General features: G+C 36.5%; 1 protein-coding gene across 4 annotated transcripts in view; it reads right to left on the reverse strand.

Annotated features, from left to right (window-relative positions):
• The window catches only part of RPGRIP1L (RPGRIP1 like), a 93,165-nt gene that overhangs the window by 70,034 nt on the left and 10,939 nt on the right, over positions 1 to 12,192 (reverse strand). For all 4 annotated transcript variants that reach the window (XM_040498029.1, XM_040498030.1, XM_040498027.1 and 1 more), the window contains exons 5-7: positions 11,119 to 11,221; positions 9,620 to 9,763; positions 611 to 716 (exon numbers count right to left, since the gene is read on the reverse strand). In XM_040498029.1, the coding sequence (XP_040353963.1) occupies positions 611 to 716; positions 9,620 to 9,763; positions 11,119 to 11,221 (353 nt within the window). The remainder of the gene's footprint in view (positions 1 to 610; positions 717 to 9,619; positions 9,764 to 11,118; positions 11,222 to 12,192) is intronic.

Consider the following 12,192-nt stretch of genomic DNA (forward strand, 5'->3'; position numbering starts at 1 on the left):
GATGGCACATTCATGTAGGGCCACAATCTTGTTAAAGCAACCATAGGGATGAAGGGTCCCAAGTATTGTCGACCTGAATGATCAAGAATTAAAAGAAGTACACTGATAGCTGCTGACATGACGGGTCTCAAATATTTTGTGATAATGGGAGACAGTGACAAAACAAAACACATCAGGGAAAGATTGAACAAAACCTGGCTACTGACCTATTTATAACTTGGTCTGTCTTGGCTATTTCATAAATGCTTAGAACTGAAGACATATGCAAAAACGTCTAACCCTTCAGTGCTATGTGCCCATATGAACTCAGAGAAGAGGAATTAAAAATAAATTTTCTTGGCATGAGATAATTTATGATAAATATGTTTATTATTTTAAGATGACACAGGTATTTATAAACAGTCCAACCGGTTAGTTATTTCTTTAGCTATTAAGTTATAAATTACAAATAACACATGAAGTGAAATAATACATGTTTAAGAATAAAAAGAGCATCTTTAAAAATAACTTTTTAGTGTTACAACCATTCTATTTAAAAAGTATAACCTAAACACTCTCTTTGAACCTTTGTGTCTATGTATCACCATAATAAGATAAATGATCACAGTACCTCTTGAAGCTGAATAAATTTTCCTTCCAATACTGAAAGAGCATTGCTTTTCTCCACGAGTTGTTTATGAAGCTTAATCATTTCTACATTGTCCCGAATGTTTGACCTTCAACAATGTGTTTAAGAAAAAGAGAGACAGTAAAAAATGCAAGGCAAAAGAAAACAACCTGTGGTGGAATCATAATTTTTCACTACAAAGTTACCTAGGAAAAATTTGCACACTTGCTTATCAGTCACAGGGTTTTTAGCTTAACATACACTTAGGACAGATGCATTATTTAAAGCCAACCAATCGTTGCTCTTGAACTTTCATAAATTCATAGATTCTCAGGATTTGAAGGGAGACCCAAATTTGATGACTTGGGTCACCTCTCCGACATCTTGTAATACGCGCTTAAAACCATTTTACGGCATCCTGAAAGATGGTGCAAAAGGACGTCAGTCTATACAGCACAGCGATCGTGCCGCCCTGCACTTCGGACTTACTTGAAAGAGGACTATCCTACTACCACTTTCCCCTAAGACAAAAATGCGCAAGACAGCCACTCATCTTCCTACCACTCCCTTGAAACAAATGGTATCATAAGATTACCATTTATTGGCGTTTCCTCCTGGAGTTTCAACCTTTCAAAATATTTCCCCAAAAAGTGACTTAGCATTTTATACTAATAATGCCCAAAGCTGGCATTTAAATATGTTGCAGATGTGCCTTTAGCTGTAAGAGATCATTTAACGTCCACAGGGTATATAGAAACTCTATATGCTGCAATACTAGTTTGTATTTTTCCTACTGAGATTAAAGCAAATGTAGAATTTAACAGGAAGATCTTGTTAAAGGTTAATCATAGACCTAAATGAATACCCGTTTTCAAAAGGCACTTACTTGCCTGAGAAAGGTTCTTTAATACGTTTTATATTCAAAAGTATTTCAAAAATTGTGAGGCCCAGTTTTAGACTTCATTCTTTTTTAAAAAAAAAAGTAAACGTAAAAATTTTAGATTCAGAAAATTATTTCAGGACTTCAAGTAAGTAATTTTACTTCCAAAACTTTATCTAGTGTACACATATTGGAAAAATTGTCACAATGCCCTACTGGAACCAGAAAATGGACTACAAAGCTCACACATCTGTAAACCAGCTGAGGACTTGAAATACTTAATTTTCCTCTTTGATATTTGAAAGTTCATTGTATTTTGGCATCGGACAGTTAGTTGTCCTCACACAGAAGATAAACAAGTCCAAGAACCTGGATCGTACCCAGGATACAGTCTTAACACAATGTTAAAATGATTCTGTGCCGAAAACATGCTAACTAGTAGAGTTCTGAGCACACGTTCAGCAGTACCCCACTATGATTCCCCACTACGTGATCTGTACTCGCCAAAAACATCAGAACACGAAGGAAAAATATATTTTAAACAAGTCTAATAAAGACAGTATCCCCCCTTTCTTTTATAATTAGAAGTCAAAACATAGCTTAATCTGTTTTCCTCAGAATTACTTGGTTTGACCACTCGACAACGAGTGACAGTTATTCTATGCAAGGACAGAATCTTTTTCAAATAATTTCAAATCTTTTCTTATATTTTCAGTTGCCTCTGATATTTTATTCTTCCGGTTTTTAAGAATGTGAATATTTTCAAGAAAATATACATATATATGTTTGAGTAATAATACTTGCTTAATGATATTAGCAAGAATTAAGTCCCAATAACCCATTCAGCCACCTAGGGTCACAGAAAAATAGTAGGTTTTAATTTTGAATTTTCCTTGCAAGGCCAAGGCTGCTAAGCATCTTCCAAAAACGCTCAGGGTGGTTTAGCTGGTGGATGCTTCCTTGAATATTTTCCTTAAACTCCTTGAAGATCAAACTTTTCATTCAAAATACTGCCAAGAAAAGTGACTTAGTACTTTATGCTAGTAATGCCCAACAGGTGGGCACATGGATGACCGAACTAGTTAGAAAACAACAATAATCATGTGGTGCTTTACACAGAAATCAGTTTGTGTGCAACACCTGCAGATGTCTTTAAGAATTATTTTCAAGTGTCAGTTTTGGGGGCTTTATCCAGGAGTCATTACTATGATTAGATATTTCTGAGGCTAACAGGGAGAAGGAAAGGACGACTGGCTGTTCAGCTGCAAGCGCTAAGACATAAAAGATCAAAATCAACAATGTGATAAATGTGGTCTGGCCTCTAGGAAGGCGTACAATGAAAAATCGTCTCCAACCTGACAACTGACTCAACATCCTTACACAGATGAAATGTGATAAAAGAATGAGGGTGGAAATGAGAGGGACAAGAGGGAAGGGAATGTCACAAAAAGCTGACAAGGGATGTGAGGATGATAAGAAGCAAGAGGGGGCCAGGGTCGGTGCTTAGAGGCTTGTCCTAGACCTCTTTGCACTAGGAGGAGGGCCTCAGGTTGGCTTCCTTTGAAGCACAGAGATGGGGCTCATTTTATAAGTGGTGTTTTGAGTGGCCACCACATCCTACTTTCTTGCTCTGTTTCACGCACTGTGATGGGAACATCACATCTTCAGGAGGATGACGTTCTAACAGAAAGAACAATCCACGGTAAAAATATTCAGAGGAACTCTTGACAGTCCTGAAGCGATTCATACATGCTGCATTACACATGCTGAAATGATCTGCAAACAGATATCAAGCAGACTAATTATGTGCTTTGTAAAAATAAATTTCTCAAATTTTTCAACAAGGATTTTGAAAAAACCTTGGGCAATTAAGTTGGAAAATGCGGTTTCTTTTCTTTTTCTTGTTTTTTTTTTTTTTATAGACATATTATTTAGAATTATGATCAAATCTTCTACAACGGTTGGAAGAGATGTTGGCCCATCTCTAGATTAAAAACAAACTGAAATAAATTAGATTTTATGTTGAAAAAAGTAATCCAGTTCAACAACCTATGTGCCAAGTTTCCCTCATATAATTGGAAACAGTCAAGCAATAAACTCTGAAAAAGGAATTTCTAATGGAAGCCTTGAAAACACTTGACTCCGGCTTTGCTACTGGGTGCCATAATAAATCCAGAAACTTAAAACCTCAGATATACTGGAGAAGGAAAAACTTTCAGTGGAGCTATGTAATGTATAGTCTAATATGAAGTCTTAAGAGGCAAAAATCTCCTCCAGTGAAAGTTTCTTATACTTCATTCCCCAGGCACATAATTCTCTCACTTCACCCCCCGAACCTCCATTGCCATTTCACTCTGTTACAGTAAAGATTATGAATGCTCAAGAAAGCCTCTTGATTTTTTTGAGGCAAAAATGTTATAATGTAGTATTTAACACCATTTAGAAGAGAGGGCTGTAGAATACAGAAGCTAGGCTACGAGATTCGGGACAGTAGTTGAGTAAAATATTTATGACAGAATGGAGAGGCTCTTTTTGAATAATAGTTTTAGGCTGACTGAACTTGGGGGATAAGGTTGAAAACAACCTTAAAATTAAAACACCTCTACAGTACATTTTTTTTTTAAACGGTGGCAGACATTATGTAAGTTTACTGTTACAAGAAATGTAGGTCATTTATAGCTTTTACTAGGGATACACAGACAACCATCACTAGCAAAGTAACAATACTGAGTAAGATTACAGAAGGTTGCTAGTAAACTAAATGGAATGGCTTTACTAAAATAGCTGAGGAAAGTCTATTTGAAATGCAACCGTTTTTGCTCTAAACTGCTATCTGCCTTCATAGGTGAAAATAATGTTCTCTGTTTTAAGATTGCATAAAGGAAAAAAATTCATCTGTGTCTGTCTATTTGCCTCTGGATCATACCTTTCTCGTGGTGGTGGGTCAAAATATAAATCAGAGCTCAGTGTTTTCCCACTCTTGACACCCACAAGGAATAGAGAGAAACATTACGTCAAGCTCCACATGCATATAACCACTCTTTTATGAAAATGGAGGGAGGACTCTGAAGGACCGGTTGGAGGCGGGAAGATCTGAAATCCTGGCTGATTTTCTTGTAAGGATCATTTTGAAGATCAAGTTTAATGGATTCCAGCTAGTAATGGGAATCTGAGAATTATATTTACTATATCAAAAAGCCCAATGGGAAATAGAGATTCACCAGCAACTAAGTTGCAAAAGTGAAGGTTTTGTATTGTTTTTTATTAAAAAAATTTTTTTTAAACGTTTATTTATTTTTGAGAGACAGAGAGAGACAGAGCATGAGCGGGGAGGGGGCAGAGAGACAGGGAGACACAGAATCCAAAGCAGGCTCCAGGCTCTGAGTTGTCAGCACAGAGCCCGACGCGGGGCTCGAACTCATGGACCACGAGATCATGACCTGAGCCGAAGTCGGATGCTTAACCGACTAAGCCACCCAGGCGCCCCTGTTTTTATTTTTTGATAGAATTATACCAAGTCAGTTCAATAAAACAGGTTATCTCATAATTATCAGAAGCAGTGATTGGCATGATATAAGTCTTTGATGAATAAAAAAAAAAGCACACTGAACTGAATTGATTAAATTAATAAATGCTGCTTATTCGGCAGACAAAATCTTTCAGAGACACGAGTTCCCTAGGGATAAAATTAGCTGCCGTTTAAAAGGTAGGGAAGAACCACTTGCCCGTTTCAATCGCTTCATTTCACAGTTGAGGTAGCTAACTGAGGCTTAGCGAAGTAAGGAATTTGGCCAGAGTCCTTATGTGAGGGAGCCGACAGTCAAATCCAATTCTAAAAGATCAATTCTTCCCACTCTTCTAAGTGGTCTCCTTCCTCTGAGATGTTCCTAGTTTTAGCTTTCTCTCCACTCTCAACTGTGCACTAACACACTAGTTTTACTATTAATTGTGACAATTTCTGTGGTTCAGATAAAGGGCTGAGAAAATACGTCAAGCTGCTATCACAGGACAATCTTAGATAATATTAATAATAAAAAACATGGGGATGAAAGAAATGGTATTTGAGTGCGATACTTTTCATTGGGCAAATTCTAAGGTATTCAAACAACAGTCCAAGCTTGGTGGATATATTTTGAAAAAATGACAGATCACCTGCCTGTAATAATAATGTGTGCGTGGTTATCCCTGGCCCCAGTTACCCTTCCATCCAAGGACCAGATGTGCCCTCTAAATTAGGGGGCCGGGCAATCAGACAAATACAAATTGAGGGGTGTTCTGCAAACAACTATCAATGGGCTGAAAATGGGGAACCACTCCAGAATAATGGAAAGCTAAAAGACAGGACAATTAAATTCAATGTATGATCCCTGAATGGATACTAGATCAAACCAAAGCAAAACAAACCACAACCAGCTATTGGGGAAAAAAAAAAAAAAAAAAAAAAAGAGTTATAAAGGGATACAGTTGGGAAATTTGAATGTGGACTGTGTATTAGGTGATGCTACTGTATTGTTGAATGTCTTGAATGTGATAGCCATACTGTAGTTACGTAGGAGGATATCTTTGTTCCTAGAGGATACTTAGAAGTGTACACAGGGTGAAATGATACATGCGTCTAACTCAGATTGGGGGTGGGAGGGACGGAGAGAGAGTAGAGAGGAGGAGGAAGAAGGGAAAAGGCCTCACGTGCAGGATGCAGAAGAGGCTTGTGTCATTCACAAATATGCAAACGGGTGAAAGGTACGTGTGAGTGTTCACACGACTATCCCTAAGACTTTTCTGTAGGTTTGTAATTTTTCAAAATAAAAGACTGGGGAAGAACTTAAGAGAGCTAGGAAGTAATCCTGCGTGTGCCTAGAGGGGAGAGATGGGGCCCTTAAAGCCAAGTTGTTTCTGACACTGCATGGCTGCAAAAGGATTCTCTGTTTTGATATTTGACAGTCCGCTGTCAACCAAAGGGAAGAGGGCAAGTCAAGAGTGTTTGGAACATTTATAGGTTAAATTTCCTCCACTGGGATATTAGGGAATTTACATGATTTTTAATTAAGAAGGTAAACACTGTAACATTTACTTAAAAAAAACTACTTGGTACAAACTAGTTACACATTTGGTAAGAGTATAAATATTTTTGGAGTTGAAAAAGCCAATAAAAGGTAAAATCATTCTGATTTTAATGTTCACGTACATGTGTTCACTGGTTACTGCTTTGCATTTAATTTAAGACGGCCTTTTTAATAAGCAGAAAATGTGCATTTTTATATTGTTTAAATTTTAATATGGATTTTTGTTCAAAACAACACAGACATTCAGGCTACTTGTAAATGATACAAGATTTTTTGCTAATGAGGCATTATGTAGAACATATGCAAAAATCACAACTCAGTCTTCCAAAATAGACCACAATCACAGGAAAAAACATGATTTTAATAAAAAACAACAGCACTGGGCTTTTACTTCAAAGCAATTAAGGGCTTTGGATAACCAACAGTTTATGTCAAGTTGATGCCAAACCAAACTGGTCTATTAAACACATACTACGAAGAGTTTCTGTAATATTCTATGAAAAGGCTCTTTGCCATAAATATCAAGCACTGCACTCTGAAGATTACAACTACGTTAGGTTCACGTTTGAGAACAAGGAGCCCAACATCCTGATCAGACTTCTAGAATTTCAAATTTGAAATAATGTATCCGTGAAAGAGAAGTTTAAATATGTTTTCCATTTTGTGATTTTTCTTTACAGTAAATTATACCAAGTTTTATATTCTCCCCAACATTTTTTTCAACAGTTTTCCATTAGTCTCAAAAAATTGCTGTGACACATAAAATTTTGAGCTATGTGTAAACATACAAGAAAAAAAGACTTAAAGACCTTTATTGGAAGTCATTTCTTCAGTTTTCAACAACTGTATTTCAAGGAACAATACGCTATTTACTAAAGTTTATTTCTTTGGCCTCTGCAGCAGAAGTTCCTTTACCTGTAATACTCATTTTGTTTCTACTTCTACTTCTTGATGTGACAAAAGAAACTGCTACTGAGGGAGGGCCATAGTTGAGTTGTTAAGGTAAACTCGTCTAGGTGCATATGTTGGTGTCTCTTGCTGACAATATTCGTAGGAGAAAACATGCATACCTGTCTATCACTCTATTTCTTCTGCTGTTCTAGTCCTAGGATTGAAGGACTTTTGGATTTCCATTTCAATGAACTGAACACTCAAGTTCCTAGGTGATCATATCCCTTTGGAAGAGGGAAATGGCCAACACAGTATCCATCCTACTCTTTGGGAATTTAGGAAGTATAACACAGAAAGTGGTCTCTGATAACCTTGCTACTCAGCTGTCGAGTAAAGGTGGTAAGGATGGGCTCTAAGCTTGGGCTTGGTCTAAGTATAGAATTTTCATATTTAGCTAATATCTTAAATATGGTTGTTGGCAATTTATTAAGATCATATTCAGTGTTGGGGTCTGGTCCTTTAGCACTGTTCCTCACAAGGAATCATGTCTTGGTTTTCCAATCAGACCAAGTCTAAACCAGTTCTTCCTGGGGGAACATGGACGACTTCTAGGTATTCAAGCTGGTTCAGAATCAGGGTTCACATTACATCCCCTAATATAATTCTCAAAAAGACTCATGTTTCTTTTGCCCTGTCCTTAGAAGGGTATATAAACATCACTAAACATATAGAATTTCATTATATAATTTAATTAAATTTTACACATAACTTTTTAGGAACAGAAATTAAGAGAGAGAATACTAATCTTTTGAGTCTCTGAAATATAAAGCTTCTTGTATATTTTCAGCCCACTTTATTGTTTTTAAAACAAGTCTCATAGGCATATTTTCCTAGTTTTTCCAAATATTACCGTGTCAAGTTAGTTTGTTAAAGGAGGACTAAACTCTGAATCTGAAATGAAAGACTAGAAAATCATACTGGTGTTTCTAAATGAGAACTTAGCCACATAAGCATGACATCATATACACTGGAGAGGGGAAAAACGAATAGAGGCTCGAGGTCTGGTTTGAAGGACACTAAGAGAGAAAGAAGAGACGTAAGAGATAGCAAATGCAATGTGTAGACCTCATTTGGATTCCAATTCAGACAAACAGGACAAGACAGCTTCAGGGAAGTTTAAATAGGGACTGGGTACTAGAGAATATTAAGGAATTGCAATTAATTTTGTTAGATGTGATAACAGCATGGTGCCATGTTAAACAAATTCCCTACCAGAGATTTATATTAGAGTATTCCTACGTGAGATGACATCCCATCTGGCTGAGGCTGATTAATTCAAGAAAACAAAGTTGAAGGGATAGGTTAAACAAGACCGGGAACATGGCAGTGATCATTTAAGCTAAGTGATGGGTACCTGGAAATTCAAAATACCACTCCCTCTACTTCTAGGTCTCCTTGGTCCACAAAAAGAAACAGAAAGGAAAGAAAAGGAAACAAAAGAAAAAAAAAAAGGAACAAAGGGGAGAAAATAATTCAAGAAAGAACATGGTAAGAAGAGTCTTGATGGAAACACAGTGTGGAAATACAAAATGAGAGAGAGGAATTAGAACCAAACCTGACAAAGGAGGATGGAAAAGAACATTGTATACATTACAAAACATCAACACTGAAGGGGCAGCAAATAGACTACTGAAGGGCTCCACTGTCATCCATGACAATCAACAGCAGATTTTGAATATTAGGAGAGGTGACAAGCATCTTTTTGGGGTAAAACAACCCCAACAACTTGGTACCGTATTATGGAACTCACTTTTAGTGTTGAAAAAAAAGTTAAATGAGGCTGGACTTATTCATAAGACATGCCAACAGCTGGGTCCTTGTCACACACCTTTCTCTCGGTGGGTGCAACTGGATGGCATCAGAACTTCCTACAGCTATGGTAAATGCAGCAAAAGGGGCCAAAGAGTGGAGGAACAAGGTGAGCCAGAGTAGGTTAGGGAGAAACATCCTTATACAGAGTTGTTGATAGCAGTTAGTAGGTCTAGAGCGGCTTCTATGAAGAATGTTAAGTGAAAACATGATTTTTAAAATAGACTAGACTTATCCTTCCATGGCATATGATAAAGCATTTTAAACTAATTTTGACCTTATCAAAGTGAGATTTCTGTTTTAACATACCTTTGATCTGTAGCCTGCTGTTCTCGAAGCTGAAGAAGAGATAACTCAATTTCATTTTCTTTTCTCCTCAACTGAGTTTTCAGGATCTCAGCCAAGTGCTCTAACTCTTCTATCTGGCCTCTTTGTGACTGAATAACATTTTCTCTGAAATAAAGAACGTTTACAAGAATTTGTAGTTTGAGGAAAAATCTGCAGTATTTAAGATCAGGACAAAGAAAGTCCTTCATAATAAAGAGCAAGTAAGAGTTAAAAATTTTAGCTTAGGTGCCTCTGGACATAGTGAATAGTAGATGAAATGTGACGAGTTAGAAGTGCATATGGAACAATTCAAAATATTGCTTTTTATATAATAATATCCTACGCAATAACCTGGACTTTGGTTCACTTCAATTCAGTAAGTATTGTTATTGGGTTACCTACTTTGTCCTCCACAACCTGGTCATAGATAATTTATATGCTTTTGTTCTATCCTATGCATATATGCATAGATCACTCAAATTAACATTTCAGAGAGAGAGAGAGAGAGAGAGAGAGAGAGGGCACAAGAAATTTGCAAAACAGAACAGAGGTTTTTTGCATATATTTATTTATCTCTACCATGGGTGGCAGTATCCCAGCGTATTGAGCCTCAGGAAACTGGTATGAACCTGGTTTTTCAGACTATTAGCAGGTAGCAAGATTAGGTATAATCTTTTGGTTTTATTCCTTTACAGGATAGTCATGGCTGTATATTTAAAATATTCAAAATAAAATAAAATAAAATATTCAAAAGAACTAGTTTGAAGCCCACTATTCTTAAGCAATGGTCTAAAGTGTGATGCTTTGTTTTATGTTTTCTTTCATCATTTAGAATGGTTACTTTTTGATGATCCAGGTAAACGCCTGTCGATAAGGTGGAGCCTTATCTTCATTGCTGTGACTCACAGACACTGAAGCCATGAGGCTTTCATTAACTGGAGAGGTAAGCTAAATGCAGCAGAAGTAACTTTTTCAAAACCAGAGTATGATGAAGAATGCAGTGCTATAGAATCACAGTGAAACAAAATCTGAAATCCATATGTATTTGATAACTCCAAACTTTTAAGCCACTCCCTCCAATTCTTTTTTTTTTTTTTTTAACTGCAAAAAGGCTAATTAATTCGGGATTAAAAAAAAAAATTACCTGTAATTTTTCTGAGCATGGATAATGCTGCCTCTAAAGCTTATACTATTCTAAATGACTGGGCTTTACGCCATTCCTTTGGGGAGAAAATTGTAATACAGAGACTATTCTATAAACCCCTCCATTGATGCAGTCGGTTAAGTTGCTCATTTGCCTCATTTTATTGGAAACATGTTCTATAATATCTGTTCTTACCCCACGGATCAAGATGTATTTAGTGGAGCAAATTATTTGTACATAAGCCAATTGTGTTTAAAATAAAGGAAAGGGAGGGATCAAAAAAGACATGATCAATCAATAAATAAAGCTCTAAAATGACCATAAAAAGAATACATACAAATTTCTTATTTCTCCTCTGGCTTCTTCAAGTAAACTGTTGCCATGTTTTGTAAGCATGGGTTGTAGAGTTTCTGCTACGTCAATATCTTGGAAGCGAATACCTAAAAGTCAATCAGCAAGATTATAAAAGTGAAATTAATAAAGAAGGACTCTTGATTTGCTATCATAAAGAAATGTGTATATAAGAAAATTTCCTAAGTACTGAGATACAGGAGCTCTATAGTGCAGAGACTTAGAAATCCATTGCCCAAGGGAGTATCATTGGCATCAAGTGCACACAGCAGTAAGTATTGCCCATTAAACAAATTCTGCTATGGAAACCAAATGACCTAGAAATAATTTGACTCCACTTAGATTTATAACTCCTAAAGTCATTCTGAAAGAACCAAAGTCTTCAATTCAGGGCTTTACGATATAAACTCAGGTATGAAGGAAAGAGATTTCAATGACTTAACTTCCCCCCCGCCCCCTATATTTTGGCTAAAGACTTTTATTTTTATTTTTTTATTAAAATTTTTTTTAATGTTTTATTTTTTTGAGAGAGAGAGAAAGACAGAATGCAGGTGGAGGAGGGGCAGAGAGAGAGGGAGACACAGAATCTGAAGCAGGCTCCAGCCAGGTTCTGAGCTGTCAGCACAGAGCCCAACATGGGGCTCAAACCCACAGACTGCAAGATCATGACCTGAGCCAAAGTCGGACACTTAACTGACTGAGCCATCCAGGCATCCCTGGATGTAGATTTAAAAAAATTTTTTTCCATTAGCCATTCACATTCCTTGCCCTTACATTTTGAACCTGATCTTCATTTGTGAGACTCACAGATACTGTGAGTGTGAATCAAAATGTTCTACACTTTGGTTTATTCCATCTCAATAAGAAAATTCACATTTAAACAAAGGTAATTCAAGAAGTGATCATGAATGAGATTCCTTTAAATAAAAAATTTTGCTGCTGCCCTAAAAATATAGTTTTTCTTGTAAAAGTCGTTACATGCAACTTTACAAGTCTAGTCCCGTTGTTAAAAGTGAGACATGATTTTAATTACATGATTGGATTACACTTAAAAAATAAG

Source organism: Herpailurus yagouaroundi, unplaced genomic scaffold, assembly GCF_014898765.1.
Source record: "Herpailurus yagouaroundi ecotype Mexico unplaced genomic scaffold, PumYag 190, whole genome shotgun sequence".
Taxonomy (NCBI): Eukaryota; Metazoa; Chordata; class Mammalia; order Carnivora; family Felidae; genus Herpailurus; species Herpailurus yagouaroundi.